The sequence below is a fragment of the Pangasianodon hypophthalmus genome, chromosome 30 (genome assembly GCF_027358585.1).
Source record: "Pangasianodon hypophthalmus isolate fPanHyp1 chromosome 30, fPanHyp1.pri, whole genome shotgun sequence".
Classification (NCBI taxonomy): Eukaryota; Metazoa; Chordata; class Actinopteri; order Siluriformes; family Pangasiidae; genus Pangasianodon; species Pangasianodon hypophthalmus.
The window spans coordinates 11,242,010-11,261,152 of NC_069739.1; the positions used below are offsets into that span (position 1 = coordinate 11,242,010).

Consider the following 19,143-nt stretch of genomic DNA (forward strand, 5'->3'; position numbering starts at 1 on the left):
ATCCCTGCAGGAAGTAGGAAGTGTATGGGCGATGCGTGACTGCTCGTAATAGTGAAGTTCTCAGGCAACAAACGTTAAGGCTGAATTTGTTCATTTAAGTTAACTTTAATTCATTTAATAACATTAGGCACCTTTTATAGAATGAGTTTACTCAAGAGGAAGAGGCTTGAGTGTTTACTCAAGGCTCTGTGTATAATTTGTTCAATTCCTATTGTTTGTTAAGAAAACATGATTCTAAACAAAGATAGATAACAACACAAGCGTGACAAAAGCATAATGCATACTTGCATAACACATATTACACATATTGCGTTGGCTCACTGTAGATTAGGGTTAGAAAAAAAAAACTCCATTTTACACCATGCCCACCTCATCTTTAAATTTGAACAGATGTAAATAGATACAGACACAGATAGCGTTATTGCATTACACTAAAACATCTTCGTTGTTAAAATCCCAAACAGTTTGGCCATCATCCAGTTTCACTGGGGCTTGGCAAAACAAACTGTTCTCCGTCCTGCCCTGAAACTCAGAGAGGTTGGGACTGGGTTTAAGTAAACAGACTGATTTTATAATAGAAAGATAAAGGGCTTAGAGGTACTTGCTTTTGCACAGGACTTCAAAAGTGTTCATTAGATATTCCATAAATAAATCCATTTTTCTGACCACTTTACCAAACTGGTGTCCCTATTATCTTATTATGTCTTCATAATCCTATCAGAGTGCTTTTACTCTAAATAGATGGCAACGTTTTCTCATTGAATATTCAACTTACCACCAGTTTGAGGCACTCTCTTTAATTCATGCTATATTTCTAAAAATTAAAGTACAATATTTTACTAAACGAAAAGTGAAACTATTTTACGGAAGATTGCAATCCGTCTGAGTCGCAGAAATCAAGGTCACTATCCAGTTCGTAATACAGTAGGTCCCGTTACTCACAATGCCCTACAGTAGGTATAACAAAACCAAGTGTTCTTCCAAACATAAGCAAGTTAGTCTATTTTTGTTTGTCTTTATGTTCTCAGGTTCATGTGGTCTAGCGTTATCGTCACATCGTCAGATTGTTCTGTACAGTCCTCACATGGCCTCGGTGGAGCGTAAGCAGGAAAAGCAGGGACCCTTCTACCTTGGCTATGGCAGTAGGAGACAGACGAGTGCAGAGATAGTGACAGAAGCCCGGCATTCTCTCAGGACTCTTCGGACGCAGCGGCCCTTCACCCCACGAGAGGAGCACCGGCAGCTTTTTGGAGGATCAGCCCGCACACGTGACGGAAGACCGCCATCTTCATTCAGGTTTTGAAAAAAAAAAAAAAAAAAAACTTGAAATTTGCTTTGGATCTGTTATTAAACATAATACAGCAATGCAGATTTTGTATATTCCAAGATCAAAAAATTTTTTTTAATATTCTCCTACAGCCTCCATGCTAAGAATTTCGAGGCTCCTGATTCCAGGCCGAGTTCAGGGACCCGCCTCTCGCCTTTGGATCACGTAAGGCAGTTTTTCAAAACTCTTCTGAAACTTTGTCTGATTAGGGGAAGCGAATGTTAACGAACTTATTATAAAACAGAAGCCCAGGTTGCCACTTTCACTGGATGAAGACTACAGTGAAGTTGAAAAAGCTGTGCCCAAACCTCCAGGTGAACGTTTGGATAAAGCAGGTTCAGGAGGCACTCGGACAAGACTCGTCAGGGCAAGATCGCTTACGCTGGTTCCCTCGATGACTCAACACTCAAACGGTATGTGGACGCATGAATAAATATACTCTCTGTCGTGAACCGGATGACCTACTGGCCAATATTAGCTCACAGTCTGGATTGAGGTGCAATTATTTGAGATGAACAAAGTCCGTTTTTAGGACTAACACAGCAAAAAAATGACCATGTGGAGACATTGTAAAGAATGAAGAAGTATGAAAAATAAATAAGGAAACAGAAAGGGAAAAGAGCACACTCGTGCCTACATTTTACCTGCATCAAGAAAAGCAGATTCTATAAATATGTAAATTAGAAACTCTAGTAAACGAATGCTGCACGTCATGCATACATTTGCATATTGCGACCTGATTGGCTGTTATGTTTTATGACACAATAACACTTTGTCATATGTTCAATGCTAATTTGGACCTTTCAGTAGGGTTTTCAGTGCTCTACTTTTTATGGACAAGAGTTGTTAATACCTCTGCTGGGACTCAAAGGGGTTGCTTTTATTTCTATTATAAAAAGAAAGTTTTATTTAATAAAAAAAAAAAAGACTTTAAGGTTAATGAGTGTGCTAGAGAAGGACCGTCACTGAACTGTGCACTCTGGTTCTCCAGCACTGGAACTGATGACCCTTGCTTTAATCCTTGTTATTTGTAACAACACAGATCGATAGCTAGATGACATACAGTACAGTAAGCATTAGAAATAAGGCAGGATAGAGTTTTACCAATAAGAGAGGGAAGGTGATAGTAACTAAAAGCTTCTAGAAGTTGTGAGTAACAACATACAGAGTTAACAAAGAAAGGACTGAGTGAGATGGGCGGAAAAGGTTAGCGTCCTGCTGAATAAGAGAAAAGATTGCTGGCACAATACTTCTGTCCTCCATTCGTTTCTCGCTATTCATGTGTCAGTCCATTGTAAAGGAAGACTGAAGCGCCTTTTTAGCGTGACCTTGATCCTGTCCCCATCCACCCTCTTTAAAAGACACTCTGATGACTGCACTCCGAAGTGCGTCACTCACGCAGTGGAATGACAGAAAGAATAGACTCTTTTATAATCTCTGTTATAAGCAAATTTATATCCACAGAATGGGACAGTAACACTCAGGCTACATGTGGAGGAGTTTGTGTCTACAGTTTATGATGCTTATAAATCGCTCGTCGTTTACACAGTCTTACCTGCACAGCTAAATCCCCAGTGTTGAGTTAACACCGCGAGTGTTGATTTAACTCGTTCAGAGTTCATTTGTGTCCAGTGGGACTTCATCAGGGACGTTATGATCTACATAATCTAAAAAAATAAACAGATTTTTAAAGACCTTTCCCAGTTGGCGACTAATTTTGGGGCTCAGCGACAAACACGACATGATTCCTGTCGGCACAGTATAAAAATAACTGTTTTTCTTTTCACTATACCTCCAGTTCTCTTTGCAGAACAGACAATCCTCGCTGCCTGCGTCTCCCCAACCAATATTTCCTTCATGTTTTCTTGTTTCTATATGAAATAGCCACAAAGTCACATGATAGACAGCTCTCGTGTTTATTTTTGTGAGAAAGCAGGATTTGGGAATCAGGATCTCTCCAGGTGAAGGTTTGTGTAGTGTGTGTGTGCCTTGTACACCCCCTACGTCCACCAAACAACAGATTGCAAGTGATTAAAGTTGCGTAACGTGAAAGAGACTAGTGACGGAAAAACTGTTTACAGTTGCTTTAACGTACATAAGTGATAACAGGAACTAAATTGTCTCACGGACATTCCATGACATTAAATGTAACTATAAATGGTTAAAAATCATGTTGTCTATTAATAAATTATAAATTGTAGTCGTTGGAAGATCATTGTGGTATAAGAGGAGTAAAAACCTTGTCTTGTTTTATTCTTTACTTTCGTTATCATTGACATTCTTTGTTTTTTCTTTCATTTGTTATAGAAATAATGATTTCTTTTACAATCAGGTTTAATCTAGTGTTTTTTTTTTTCTAGTAATTTTATAACAGAGTGGATATTTGCATGTGATTTTGTACCTATATTTCTGTAGTTCCTCACGCCGAGGGTGTTGACGAGCCTACCTTGAGTGTGAAGCCATCAAAGCAAGTGCACAGAGAGTCTTTTTCCTTGCATTCCGGTTACAAACCAGAAAGGACAGAGAAATCCTCAGAAATTCTCACACGCATACCAATCAAACATAGGTACGCATTTTATTATCATATCTTTATTTAGTTTTCATCCCCTGCTCATGTTTGTCTTGTTATTTATCAGCTGTCAGTATTTCCTCTTGCCCATAACAGCAACCTTGAGAGCTGTTGAAAACCTTTAGTGGCTCACACTCATCCAGAACAGCAATAAAATATTTTATAGTCAGTTGATCCATCTGTAACAGCTACTTATTACAAACCATAGTCAGCAGGAATTTAACAGGAATCTGTTAACATATCAGGCTTTTACAATAGCTGTAAGGATTACAGTAATAAATTCAGTCTCAATGAAATGCTTTATTGCAGCAAGTGGATGAAAGGGAATCAGCGATCGCTGGAAATTACTGACCTGACTCAGGAAGTATTTAAAGTGCCACTTTCATGGCATTATAACGCTGTGAAAAGTCCTAGGTGGATATATCGTCGTCTGTTTTTCCCAAATGTAATGTGGAAAGTACCAGAGAGTCGAAAATACACACAGAGCAAACCAGATGAAAAGTGAAGAAGTGAAATACCATCACTGCCCACATTTAGTACTGCAGAATAGCATAAAATAGAGAAAATGATCTCAAAGCGCAGACTTTCGGCTTTAATGTGAGGGTATTTATGTATAAATCGAGTGAACGGTGTAGGAATTACAGCCTTTTTTTTGTATGTGATCCCTCCTTTGTAATTGGAGAATTCAAGCTGTTCCATATCCAGGTGAAGGTTCTTCCCTCATTATTTCACTTACAAGTAAGGACATAAAAGGTCTAGAGGTGATTTCAAGTTCAGCATTTGGAATCTGTTGACTGTTAACTCTCAGCATAGACTCCAAAAGCGCTGTTACTGCCGGCGAAGCAAGCCATCATCAGGCTAAAAAAAATCAAAACAAACCCGTCAGAGAGACGGAACAGTAAAAATTAGGCTGAAAGCAAAACTGAAGGCAAAACGCCCCAAGAACAAGCAGGAAGTGAAGACAGCTGCAGTAAACGCCTGGCAGAGCATCACCAGGCAAGAAACCCAACGTCTGGTGATGTCTAAGTGTCTTAGTGTCTCAGACTTCAGGCTGACATTGACGGCAAAGGATTAGCAACCACATATTAGAAATGACAATTTTAATCTATGATTATTTTAGTCTGTCCAATTACTTTTGGTCCCTTAAAAAGAATGGGGGACCAGATATAAAAAGCGCCGTAATTCCTACACCGTTCACCTGATTTGGATGTAAATACTCTCCAGTGAAAGCTGAAACGTGCACTTTGAGCTCTTATCCGTCATTTCATTTAAACTCCGATATATTTCTGGAAACAGTTAAAATGACCTGCTGAAAGTCTCTTAGCGCCAAAGCATTGGTTTTACGTTCGTACGGAGCTTTTCCACAATAATCTGAGAAGGCAGTTGGCTTTCTGCTGACTGTCGGGAAGTATCAAGTCGTGTCTCTGCTTGAACGTGTAGCCGTTCCTGAAGTTGCTTTGCGATCGTGGGCAGTGCGAAAACCCTACAAAGACGTGTAGCTGAAAAAAAACAAGTTCAGAGACACTGGAGAAATGTACGTGTATGCTTTCAGACCATTTGTAGCCAGATTTGTAAATGAGTTGCTTTAATATATGAACTTTAAGTAACATTTCCACATATATAAATTTTCAGTTAAGTATCCAGTGCACACACCCCCAACACACACATCTCTCTCTCTCTCTCTCTCTCTCTCTCTCTCTCTCTCTCTGATATCATTGATAATGGAGCAGTATTAGATTATGAGGGCAGGCTGCTCTGTTGGCCACCAGTGTAGTTTCGCTCAAGACTCTGACGATGAGATCACGTCTCAGACTAAAGGAGTCCATCAACAAAGAGACATTATCAAGTCATTAACAGGGCCAAACTAAATCGATGCCCAAAATATGCCCGGCTGTATCGTAAAGAACGTTTGTTCTCCCCACCAGCAGCATGTCATTCTGTACCTCCTGTACGTTTTGAATTTAACGACACTTCTGTGACATTTATTTATAAGACCGCACGAAAGGAGTAAGTTGTTCGTCACCATGTATCAGCCATATTGTAGGATAACACTGTTTTTAAGATAAAGACTCACGATGACATTGCATGAACGACTTGGACGCAGGCACACAATCTTGTGGTTTCCTGTCTGTTGCATGCACATTTTCACTCTGACCAGTTTGCATGCATTCGCATTATGCAAACCTCCAGATGTATCAGAGATTGTTAGTACTGCTGGGAGTAAAGCACATGGGCCGGATCAGACATGAACAGACCTGCTCGGTGCGCCCCGTGCATGCGGGTACGAGAACATTACAACAGGGACACCTTGTGGCAAGCTTTTAAATATGTGGGAAATGTATTTGGAGATTAGATTTAAATACAGATCTACAAAGCACACAGTCGTACAGTATTGTGTTGTAATTGTTTGCTTTAAAATGTGCATGATGGACAGCTGGCAGCTGGCAGTTAAATGTGTAAGAACACCACTTACCTCTCAATGTGCAGATAAGATCTAAGAAAGCAGCGATTCATTAACACAACTTCACCTTTTTTCCATCTTGTGTGTGTGTGTGTGTGTGTGTGTGATTAGTGGAACTCCACGGCCCAGCAGTGCTGACTTATCTCAAGCAAAAAGAACAAAAACAGGTTTGTTTTATCCCCATACGGCTCTGCTCATATGATTTGTTTATCCATTTGAACTACTGACTAACCTCAAAGCCTGATTCGTAGATTGGACACCAGATACACCTTTCATCGCATTGATCCTAAACTCAGTGGCTTGTAGAATATTTCCTACTCGCAGAGACAGCTTCCTGCATGACGCTCTGAATGCAAATGTTCAGTCACCGAGGTGTCTGCACAGAACTCAGGCTAATCAAAGGATGTGTAGGCGCATAGTGTTGACCTTTTCATGCTATGCTGAACATCCTGTATTTATATACAAACGGGTGAAACAGTGAGAACCGCTGATGTGAAGCGAGTAGGTGTGAAGCATCGATGTTTTAACTGGTGTTTTTGGTCCATCTGTTTACTAACAGGTGCTGAGCCTGGCTGCAGAGACACGGCAGGAAGTGATGCCACCGATGAATCTGTCTTCTGGACCTCTGAGGTGCTTCCTATTCTGCAGACGTTTGAGTCTGTTGCTCCAGGTGATTATAAACTACACCATAAGATTTAATGTGTATATAACTAAAGTTTGAACTGAACTGGACCTCACTATTCAAAAACATTGTTACATATGGCAATAAATATGACACTAACCAATCGTGTGTGTGTCTGTGAGCTCATGTATGCAGAAGAGGGTAGATAGCACTATGTGATGCTGCATGAGTAGCAGTTTGAAGAGAGGTGTTTGCTTGGTTTCTAGTTTCACATGTCTCAGAGGAAGCACGTGTTAGACTTCATCCTCCCCGCCTGGTAGCCGTCATGTGATAGGAAAGAAAAAATCGACTAAAATTTTTTAGAAATATGTTAATTAATTAATTCTGTTCTGTCACTGAAAAAAAAATTAATCAATCATTTCTGTGTACTCTATGTACGTATGTATGCATATGTGTCTTCATACGTTCATATTTGGAAGAATATTTAAAATTTCCAATATAAATCTCTGTTAAAAAAAACAGTTAGTCCTCCTCTTTATAAGGAAAGTAATGTAGTTCTCGGTGTGTGTTAAATGTCCTGGTTTTGGGAGTGTGTTCCAGAGTAGACAGGGAGAAATAAAACATGAAATTTGAATCCTAGGGAATAAAAAAAAAAAACAGATGTGTATTGGGTTTGGCAAGGCCTTGAACGTTCTGAAGAGAAGTGCAGGAATGAGAGAAACAACCATGAAATGAAATGTAATTGCAGTACATATTTAAGCACTTTTAATATTGAATGGAAATTCATTTGAAAGATAAATATCAAATATTTATCATGCCCAAGTGCCTCTTGGCTCACGCATAACAAACTACTGAGGGGCACGACGTCACCAGACAGGACAAGACGAAGCAGCCAAGACCAGAATAGTGGAACAACATTTATTTTACCCAAAATAGCTTTCGAAAACCTCATCACAAAACCTACTTTCCACAGTCCTGGTGCTAAACTTGCAAAGTGTGTGCCATGCTTTTTATATTTTTGTACTCAGACAGTCAGCTTAAAGACTCCAATTTGTTAAAAAAAGAATTTGCTTCATTGTCAGGACATACTGCATTAGATCACAGTTGTTTTAAACAAAATGGATATGCATATATGAAAGCTGCAGAAGACTGAGGACACAAGATGAACTCTGTCAGTGGGTGTTAGATAAATGTCAGTGAAATGTCAACAGATCTGTTTTGGCATTCAGTCCAAGTTGAAAAGTGAAATATAGATTGAAAAGTGATATGCAGATCATAAATGGTTTACTGAACCTGTTGACCCATGTAAGAATTGTGTGCTCATGCTGAAATATCAGAAATCCTTTTACCACGGCCAATGCACAGAAAAATTTTAAGCATATCATTCTCTAATCTCTGGACCATCTCTATATCTCTAACTCGTGTATATTTAGGAGGAATTGTGTCAAAGGAGACTATCGAGCGTCTTTGTGATGCCTGTGCCAGTCTCCATAGTGTCCTGGCAGAGAAAGGCATGCTGGGAAGGCGGTTTAAGAAAAGGTCCTCCATTCTCCAGGCACTGTTTCGACTGATCGATTTGGGATCAGACCAGCTAAACCTAACTCTAGCTAAAATCATACTCGCAGTAAGTAGACAACTGACAGCTGCTAAACGTGCTTTAAAAAATAACGACAAAAAATGTACTGGGTTTAAATGAAGAACATTAATGTTTACTGATAATAACATAGATCTTATCTACCACTGTGTAATTTCAGCTTAATGTCAGCGGAAACAACTTGCTAAACATTTGCAAGCTGGTCTTTAAAATAAGCCGGAGTCCCAGAAACGACTTCCTGTTCCAGGACAACCCCATTATAGGTGCGTCTCTGTTCCCATGTAACTCATTCACTCTGATCAGTCATTAACTGTCTTTCACAGTCCGCTTATTCTGTGTGTGTGTGTGTGTGTGTGTCAGATTCCCTCCTCTTACTGATACAGTGTGAGGATTTTAAAAGCAGTGGAGAGACTGTGCTGTACTGCATGGGGTCCCTGAAGCTCCTCTCAGGAAACAGCACCCTCGCCAGGCTGCTCCTAGCTAAAGACTTCATCGCAGTCTCGCTCCAGCTCTCTCAGCAGCTCATTCAGCTGTCAGACCCTAAAGCTTTCCCTAATGATCGTCACATGTTAGCAGGACATGGCCAGCCTGCTATCACAGGACATATACTGGTACAGGTGGGTAGCTTCCGGACACCTACGACGACGGAACATAATCGTTATATTCCGCGATAAACACACAGCGTTTTAAACCTCATGTCATTAGCTCCATCCAGAATCACTGCAACTTTTAAACTCTTCTAGTAGACAGAACAAATATGGATGCTCACACTGAAAGAGAGTTGAACCAAAGTCGTTGTTTATGACCAGAAACGCTTGGATGGTTTGTGTTGTCAACATGCTCTGTTTCTCTCAGAGGTTTTGGCAGTGGAGGAACAGGCTGTCAGTGAACCCCGCCTAGACATTTCTCCGAATCATGTGCTGCAAACTAAACTGGACAAAATGGCAGGGTGGGGTCACTCAGGGTCCTAACACAGGGTGGATTGTTTTATGCTCATTTCCTTGGCTTGTTTTTTTTTTTTTTTTCTTTTTTTCTTTTCTGGCAAAGTTTCCTTTTTTTTAATTTTTTTTTTTTATCTTTTATATCCATATTGAGCTTGTTTGTTCTGGCTGGCTGGTTTAGTCCAAAGGATGCCTTTTTCTATAGGAGTAAGGAACGTAAATGTTTAAATCTTCCTAAACAAATTTCCTGAGCATGGCGCGCTTATTTTGCCAGGCAGCCTGTTTCAGTAACTTGTGATCAGGTGGAAATGAGGGTAGTTTGAGAGTGGACAGCAGCAGGCCAGATAATTATTACTGGGTGACTTTTAATCAGTGGTCCAAACCTTGAACAAAGAGATTAATCAGGGGACTATATATTTTAAAAAACTCTTCTGTTCAATCATCTTGATTGTAGCAAGGGTTTATATACACACTGAGGTATGGCTAATGTCTAAACCAGACTTTAATTAAACACACACACACACACACACACACACACACACACACACACACACTGGGCACTCAGACTTTCATTTGTTTTTATGCTAAAATCTGAGCATCCTTATTTCTCTGATGACTCTGACCTCTTGACCCCCTTGCAGGTGACAGCAGCTCTGCGAAACATGGCCGACTTGTCCGAGTCCCGTTCTTCCTTTTTGTCCAACGATGTCTTCTCCACATTATGTGCAGTTATGGATCATCACCAAGAAGACCAAGACATCTGCCTTAATGTAGCCAGGATATTTAGGTGAGAGACACGTGTTGTAGCCTCATATTCCAAATTACAAACTCTGTCATGACCCTCAGAAAAGAGAACGCTTTTGTAATAACCTTTTGTGCAAACACATTGCTCTGAATACAGCTGAATAACCGAAGAACATAGACTTTTGCATGATTATTGTAACCACACATGAATTCACCACTCGAAACTCCTTTCACTGATAGTCTTCCTGTCTGTGAAGTTTCATACCTACACCACTGAGCTGTTATCTTACCTTTATACCTTTTTAGACATTCTAAAAAGTTCAGAGAGATTAAGGCAAATGATATACTAGTTGCATAGTAGCAGTAGTAATGTTCAGCCTTGTTTCCGTCCATGTACCATCCATTTCGTTTTGATTCTGAAGATGTTACACTACAGTACGAACGTGAAGACAGCAAATCCTCTCACGCCACTTAAAAAGCCTTAGATCTCTCTGTATCTTTCTTCAGTCACCCACTTTTTCCTGATGAGTGTTAACAACATTATCATGTTGTCACAGAACCGTTTTCTCAGCTGAATCACAATCTAACGCGTCGGTTTGCGTGTGTGTTTTTTTTGTGTCTCCAGCAAACTGTCCTCCTATGCTGAGTGCTGCTATGCGCTAGCCGAGACATCGAGCTGCTACAGGCTATTTTTAGCCCTGTTGTGCAAACACAGCAGGAAACAGGTGAGTCCAGCCAAAACATATGTATGCTAAAGCCACATACACACACACATACACACATACACCCATGTATGCACACATTTGCTCTCTTGAATAGAGCAGTGTTAAATGAAGATGCATGAGTACGTGAGTGTGTTTCTATCCCCGAAACATTTAACTGCTCTCCCTCCTCTGAGTGAGTGTAACGAAATCTCTTTTGTTCAAACTTCGCAAAATGATTAGACGTGCATCCAGCGTTGTGAAGACATAAACACACACCCACAGCCCTTCTGTAGGAACACGCTGTCCTTTCTGACTTCCTTATTGCAGAGAACATATTGAGCTCTGTCTCCTTCTAGGTAAACACAAAATGATTTATAGGTTGAAGTCAACACAGGCAACTCTGATCTGAAGTTTTTCATGATCTTAAAGATTTTTTTTTTTCCATTTGTAGAGTAAATACAGACACTGATCCCTGAATTAGTCTCTCTGTTTCTAGTATGTCCAAACCTTTGACTGGTACAGTAAATAATTTATAGCTCAGTACTAATTTATAGTGTATAGTTATTTATTTAGGATCATGACACCTTGTAAAGTCATGTATCCTTCCACCCAGACACACACACACACACACACACACACACACATAAACTATGTTTCTCTGCATCGTTTGTAGGCATTGGTGGTGCGTCTCCTGTTCACATTAGGAAACCTGGCAGCTAGGAGCAATGATGCCAGAGAGAGAGTTTATGAGGTGGAAAGGTCCATAGACGTTCTCTTAGAGCTTTTCCAGAGCTACCTGCGAGTCCCCAAGAATCCTCCGGACTCGGAGAATCATATGCACGAGGAAGAGGACGTCCTGATAAAGCTGATTCGAGTGTTGGCTAACCTGTCCATTCACCCCACTGTAGGCATGGCACTGGCAGCCAATACACTGTGTGTGCAGCTACTACTGAAAGTGATGGGTAAGCAAGAATAATCTCACACGCCCACCCACACACACACACACACACGCACGCACGCATGCACGCACACACACATACACGCACGCATGCACGCACACACACATACACGCACGCATGCACGCATGCACCCTCACATACTGTATATAACTATGCTAGCCCAATTATTTTTATGTTTGTTCCACTGCACAGTGCCCTAATATCTGGTCTTATCTTCATCAGTACACACACTCTCCTGCTCTCTACATATTTTCTGAGATATGAAGATGAAATTTGTCTGTGGTTATTAGGTACAAACCAAATTTCACTTTTGGTCCTACGTGGGAGGTTTTAAGCTGGCACGGAAGGATGAAGAGGCGGTTAACATTTCCTGCACAAAAAGCAAGGAGGACAATTGTCTAATCAGCAGTTTAAAGTTCTCTCTCTCTCTCTCTCTCTCTCGCTCTCTCTCGCTCTCTCTCTTTTTAATGCACACGCACGCACTTATGCAACAACTGTAAACATTTCGTAGCAGATGAATGGCTGTTTGTGCTGCCGCACAATGCACTGATTCCTAGCAACAATTCCCAGCACACAAGCTGCATACAGTGCTGCAGATAACAAGAAGTGGCCAACTGTACTGGTGTCATTTCCCAGAGTCTGTTTTGATAAACACACCTTCCTATTCGTCGTATATTTCCGAGACACAGAAAAGAAGCGTGATGTGGTTTTTAGGTGCAAACCGAAAGCCACTTTCAGTCCTGCATGGGAGTTTTTGCGCAGGCTGGGGAGAGGTGATGGTTATCGTTTCCTGTTAAGAAAAAGAAAGATATAGTTTATCAGCAGTTCCATTTTTTTATCTATTTTCTCTAGTGATTTAAAATCTCAGTCATAAACTGGGGAGAATGCACCGAATTTAGCTTGTGCGTGTGCATGCGTATGTGTGTGTGTGTATGTGTATGTGTGCGTGTGTATGTGTGCATGCGTGTGTATGTGCGTACGAGTGTGTGTGTGCGTGTGTATGTGTGCGTGTGTATGTGTGCGTGTGTATGTGTGCGTGTGTATGTGTGCGTGTGTATGTGTGCATGCGTGTGCGTGCGTGTGTGTGTATGTGCGTACGAGTGTGTGTGCATGTGTATGTGTGCGTGTGTATGTGTGCGTGCGTGTGTGTGTGTGTGCATGTGTATGTGTGCGTGTGTGTGTATGTGCGTGCGTGTGTGCATGCGTGTTTGTGTGTGCATGTGTGCGTGTGTGCATATGTGTGTGTGCGCATGTGTGCGTGTGTAAGTGTGTGTGTATGTGTGCGTGAGCGTACGCGCGTGTGTGTGTATGTGCGTGCGTGTGTGTGTGCGTGCATGTGTAAGTGTGTGTACATATGTGTGTGTGCGTGTGTGCATATGTGTGTGTGCGCATGTGTGTGTGTGTAAGTGTGCATGTGTGTGTATGTGTGCGTGTGCGTACGCGCGTGTGTGTGTATGTGCGTGCGTGTGTGCATGCGTGTGTGTGTGCGCATGTGTGCGTGTGTAAGTGTGTGTGTATGTGTGCGTGAGCGTACGCGCGTGTGTGTGTATGTGCGTGCGTGTGTGTGTGCGTGCATGTGTATGTGTGCGTGAGCGTACGCGTGTGTGTGTGTATGTGCGTGCGTGTGTGTGTGCGTGCATGTGTAAGTGTGTGTACATATGTGTGTGCGTGTGTGCATGCACGTGTGTGTGTGTGTGTGTGTGTGTGTGTGTATGCGTACGTGTGTATGTGTGTGTGCATGTGTATGTGTGCGTGTGTATGTGTGCGTGTGTGTATGTGTGTGCGTGTGTATTTGTGTGTGTGTATGTGTGCGTGCGCACGTGTGTGTGTGCGTGTATGTGTATGTGCGTGCGTGTGTGCGTGCGTGCATGTGTAAGTGTGTGTGCATATGTGTGTGTGTGTGTGTGTGTGTGTGTGTGTGTTAGGGGGGTTGTTGGGGGGATCGCATCAGGAAACATTTCAAGAAACAGGTAAATAACAGCTGATGCATTTGTTGCCACATGCGATTATGTATTATGAGCAACAATATTGTTGTATCAAGTGAAACGTCACAACAATTTAAAGGGCAGAAATAGTTAGAAAGAAAGGTCTAGATTAAGTCACAGTCACAAAATGTACGCACTCGCTAGGAGATAGAGATAGTTCTCACACATCTGGCCTTTGTCTGGTAAATTAAAATAACTTCCTGTTTTTATGATGATAAAAAAAGACCTAAAACCAGATGGAAAAAGAAACCGAGACAAACAGATAGTGAGACATGTTCTCGGCAGCAGACATGCCTCCTGAATGGCTCGCATACTTGCAGGGTGACACCAAAATTGACAATGCAAACCACAAGTCTATTTGAACAGGATGCTGCAGAGCTCTGGCTCGTGTGCTGTAATATTCATTTTCGTTCAATATCAGGATTATGAGTCACAGAAAAACACTTATGAACTGTTTCTAAACCACCTGAGGAAGTTTGGGTTTGAAGCTGTGCATGCAATGGAACAAAACCAACACATGTGATCAGATAAATCTCATATCTATGCAGTGTTTTAGCATACAAGCTGGAATATTCAGCAGTATCATTAAAAATGTGAAACCAGACAGAGACGCTGAGGTTCTTGGTTTGAATGAGCAACATTTCTGACTTTTGCCCCTGTGTGTGTTTCAGAGGTCAGGTCTGTGGAGGAGAGTACCGAGTTAGTAGTAAACGCTTCAACCACTATCAACAACTTGTCATACTACCAAGGAGAGAGCTCCGTCGTCCGCGTCCAGCACGCTCACGTCTCTGAGTGTAAGAAAAGAAAATCTCCATCGTACATTTTATCTGTTAAATCTGATCATCATTCTCTGTGTCACGGTGTTTGTGCGCAGTGCTGCTGAGGCTGTTATTAAGCTCAAATATGGCTGCAGTGTTAGAGGCTACACGTGTGTTCGGTAACCTCTCTCAGATCGAAGAAGTACAGCATTTTATCATCAGAAACCAAGGTGTGTGTTTTTCTTATTTAAGTCATTATGAGTAACAGGATGTGACCCTGAGTGGTGAAAGTTATACGTGTGTGTGTGTGTGTGTGTGTGTGTGTGGGTTTGTGTCTCAGTGCACCAGTTTGTAGTGGCTCTGCTGGACTCCAAGAATCCCGACGTGTGCTTCTCGGCATGTGGAGTCCTCACAAACCTGACCGTGGATCCCAAGAACAGAACCATAATAAATGAGGAAGGAGCCATACACAAGTATCTCATGATAAAATTTTTTTTGTGATTTTGTTGTGTAAATTCCCCGCATCTCCGTCGCTTTCTGTTTTTGTTTGTTTCCTTTCATTCCTCCTTCCCCTTTGCTGTGCAGGTTGATTGATTGCCTGCGGGACTTTGGGCCTCAGGACTGGCTTTTGGCTACACAGGTGTGCCAGACGCTGTGGAACTGCACTGAAGACACACAGCAGGAGTATGCACAAGAGCTGCTGGAGATACTTTCTCTCTATTCAGGTGCACACACACACACACACACACACACACACACACTTACTATCGTTTCAAGAATCTGCCACTAAGATAATGTGAACTAAACCTAACCCTGACCTTAACCTCAGCACTCAGAATGAAACCTTTTGGCTCTTCTAAGTGAAAATGTCAGTTCGTGTAAATAAATATACGAAAGATACACAGAGATAATAAAAATTTCATTACGCACAATGGAGACCCATAAAAAAATTTCAGAAGCTTCTTGAGGCTAAGTGTCAAATCTACTGACTGATGGCAATTTTTTTTTTTTTTTTTTAAGTACCAGGATATTTTCCGCTGGTTGCCTCTGCCAGGAGGTTAAGAATTGGTTGTAGATAGATCTGTCAACAACTCTGTATCAACATCCAGATTAACACAGAAATAGCTTTGCAGCGACCATCTCAGTTATGTTCTGCATGGAGACGTGGTCTCTCCACATGCGTTCTCTAAACTTGTTACAGGAAAAGAAGGTTTCCTCCAAATATTAATTGAGGAAGTGGCGATAATTTGGAAATGACAGTTTTGGGACTGAGCCATTGGCTGGGAACGGCATTTAGCTGTATTTCCAATATGTCAACTACATCTGGCACTAATTTCTCACTACCTGTGTGCAATCTATAATTTGATGAAGCATAAGATGAAGCGTGGTGTTGGTTGCATCCTCGTGCCAGTTAACGGGCTGCGACTTATCGCCTCCACTCTTCCGTTTACAGACCAGAAGGCTTTGCAGTGGCCCTCTAGTGACGATATAAAGGCTTACCAGGAGGCATGCTGGGAGCTGGAGTTTTTACCTGTTGCCGAGAGGCTGAAGAAGCGCATGCAAAGATATGTAAACGTACTGGAACGCATCAGTGAGCCGTCCTGATCAAGCATTCCTGACGTGTGAAGAAGATGATGAAATAATCCAGGGTATATACTGACTGCACTTTCACTTCTATAATGTACTGAACTTGCCTACATACACTGTTTTTAATGATCAGTACAGAGAAACACTGTGAATACAGAGAATGTGAAAAGAATCAATTTAATGTTTTGCATCGACCCTCCATGGCCACAGAAACAATGCAAGAATGTTTCATAAGGAACAACCAGGACCACAGCAATGATCTCAAACTCTTTATTAACGCGACCAGAAGGGACACAGGACAGAGTTAGAATCTCATGTTAAACAGTTACAGCAAAATGATACAAAATGGCACTGGTTCTCCGTCTCTAACATTCCTTTCAGCCTAACAATAACACTTTACTGGTACCATCTGTACAATTACCTAGAACAACACTCATCCTCAGAACTGTCCCACGAAGAGAAGCCAAATTCAGTAATAATTCAATACACATCCAAAGCATAATAGGCATTTATTATGATATCCCAATTAAAACATTAGTAATGTGCTAAATCAAAGAATGATGCAACAGCACGGTGAGAAACGCTACAAACCCAACAAGCTGAGTTACTCTGATCTTCTCCAGAGGACAGATCAATTCCTGTGTTTGTGTGTGTGTGTGTGTGTGCGCGTTATTACTGCATAGCAGAATTACATCCTCTACTAGGCCGAGGTGTGCTTCGACTATTAACATTTCCAGGAACTTGTTAGCTGTAATGGTGTTTCCTACTTGTGATCATTCACAAGCTTTGCAATAGGACAGACACAAACGTGGGCCAGAGAGTACAAAGTTATATAAACATACATTCCATAACGGGTTTTTGTCTCCAATTCACAGGCTAAGAGGTATTTTATCAATATGAATACAGTTGAATACAATTGTTCACACACTTGTCACAACTGGAGGTATTTATCTCTGATATCTCCATGCTCATGTTATATGGGATTGTTTACCAGAGAGAAAAAAAAATACTTATGGAAATTCAGGTAATACAAAGAGATTATATGTTTTATTTTCTTTATTATTTTTTTTTTGTTTGTTAAACATTTTCTTATAAAAGTGTCAGTAACTGACATCAGTCTCTGAAGATTGTTTTTTTTTTGTTTTTTAAAAAAAGAAAGCTCATTGCTTCTTAGCATACATCTCCAAAAAAAAAAAAGTACCATCCCTCTTTCTTTCTCAACACACGTCTACATCCAGCTGTTCCAGCCACCATCAGAATGCAGTACTTGATTGATTTTTTTGATTTTTTTTTTTTTTTTTTAAGTAAACACAGAATCTATACTCCTTAAAACACACACACACGCACACACACGCACACACTCAACAATTAAAAAAAAAGGCTGCTTAGTTATACTTCTTGAAATTCTTGAAAAACAAGCCGTGTGTATGTCATGATCATTTGGGGAGCTGGGCTCTAAGCGTGAAAGCCTGTGCAGGGAAACTACAAACGATAAGATCCTGCTCACCAACGAGATATATAAACAGGAGGTATTTTATTATACTGACAACCCTAAAAACATCAAAACAACAGCTTTTCGAGAGTTAAGATGACCATGTGGTAAAGGGAAGACAGGTGAAGGGTTGGGGAAGGGTTCAGACCAACAGGAAGCACATCACGTCAACAGGAAGACTGGTTTCATCCTTGAAAATCAATCCATCACTCGGCTTGTCACTCAGACAACACAAAGTGAATGTAGGAAATGGTCACTAACCCAAAAACGGCTACATTACAGCTGAAGCATGTTTTGATATTTCAGAAACAAAGTGCTTTGATATTTTTTATGCCTGAAATACCAAAAAAAGGCTATAAGATTTATATATATATATATATATATATATATATATATATATATATATATATATATATATATAAACACACATTGGTAAGTAGAGACAGAGTGGTAACTTACAGTAAACCAAAAACAAGGGCTCAGACTGCGGTTTCTTTTGAATCTCTCTCTACCGCACACACATACACACCCACACACACACCCCTCTCTCTTTTTCTCTCTCACACACACACACACATTTCATTCCTCACTCCCGCTCACATCCTACACGTTAGCTTATGAAATCGGCAATGGTTTGGGTGTTTTGAGGCTCACGCCTCTCAGTTGAGAAAAGCAGCATTAACGAACAGCACCTCTGCTTTCGGCTCCAGTGCTGCACGTGACTAGGCACACATTTACGCAGCTTCACTAATGCTCTTCACCTGCACTACAACAGAACAATATGAAAAACAAACCCAAAAAAAAAAAAAAAAAAAAAAACAGTAAGAGTAGAAAGGCATGATAGTGCACACTGCTTGCACCGATACTGGAGTTGTGGTAATTGGTTCTCCTTTCATCTCAAAAAAAAAAAAAAAAAAAAAAGATTTGAGGAGCATCTTCATCCAGATGCATTCGAAACACTATGCGGAGGGCTCGCCTCCAGAAGCTCGCAGTCTCAGGCTATCCCATTACACGGGTTTGCAAAATGTTGCCCTCTGCTGGTGGGCTTCGGCACTGCAGGCCAAGCGACCACGCGTTTCAGTCAGCAAGTGGGTTCAGACGACTTCTCTCCTGCCTTTTTTTTTTTTTCCTTTCATCTCTTTTTTCCAGCGTCCGCCACAAAGATGATCGGTGTCATCCTCCACTTCTGGCTTTCCTTTAATTTTTTTTGTGTTTTTCCTCTTTTTTTTTGTTGTTTTTACTTTTATTGATGTGTCCCACGAAAGCAACAACAACGACAGTGAAGTTACAAAGAGAAACGGTAATAGCACTTCATGTCATATAGCGAGTGATAGCTCTTAGAGCATAGAGCAGTTCCGCCTGCATGCGCGCTTCCATAAGAAGCAAATTTACATGGACCT

At 41.1% G+C, this 19,143-nt stretch overlaps 2 protein-coding genes across 5 annotated transcripts in view; one reads left to right on the forward strand and one right to left on the reverse strand.

The window, feature by feature from the left end:
* The first annotated feature begins 940 nt into the window (after positions 1–940).
* On the forward strand, positions 941–17,560 carry armc2 (armadillo repeat containing 2). Of its 2 annotated transcripts, none has more exons than XM_026918219.3 (17): positions 941–1,296; positions 1,420–1,492; positions 1,572–1,740; positions 3,743–3,893; positions 6,469–6,524; positions 6,917–7,027; positions 8,413–8,603; positions 8,734–8,836; positions 8,934–9,190; positions 10,156–10,301; positions 10,884–10,983; positions 11,636–11,924; positions 14,578–14,700; positions 14,781–14,894; positions 15,005–15,137; positions 15,250–15,389; positions 16,118–17,560. In XM_026918219.3, the coding sequence occupies exons 1-17, from the start codon at positions 944–946 to the stop codon at positions 16,267–16,269; spliced, it is 2,661 nt and encodes an 886-aa protein (XP_026774020.3). In that variant the 5' UTR covers positions 941–943; the 3' UTR covers positions 16,270–17,560. The 2 variants fall into 2 exon arrangements, with proteins under 2 accessions (XP_026774020.3, XP_053087613.1); XM_053231638.1 differs by having other exon boundaries at positions 1,572–1,739; positions 3,739–3,893.
* The window catches only part of sesn1 (sestrin 1), a 48,032-nt gene continuing 45,396 nt past the window's right edge, over positions 16,508–19,143 (reverse strand). For all 3 annotated transcript variants that reach the window (XM_026917636.3, XM_026917635.3, XM_034301912.2), the window contains one exon: positions 16,508–19,141. In XM_026917636.3, coding sequence (XP_026773437.3) covers positions 19,055–19,141 — 87 coding nt within the window. In that variant the 3' untranslated portion in view covers positions 16,508–19,054. The remainder of the gene's footprint in view (positions 19,142–19,143) is intronic.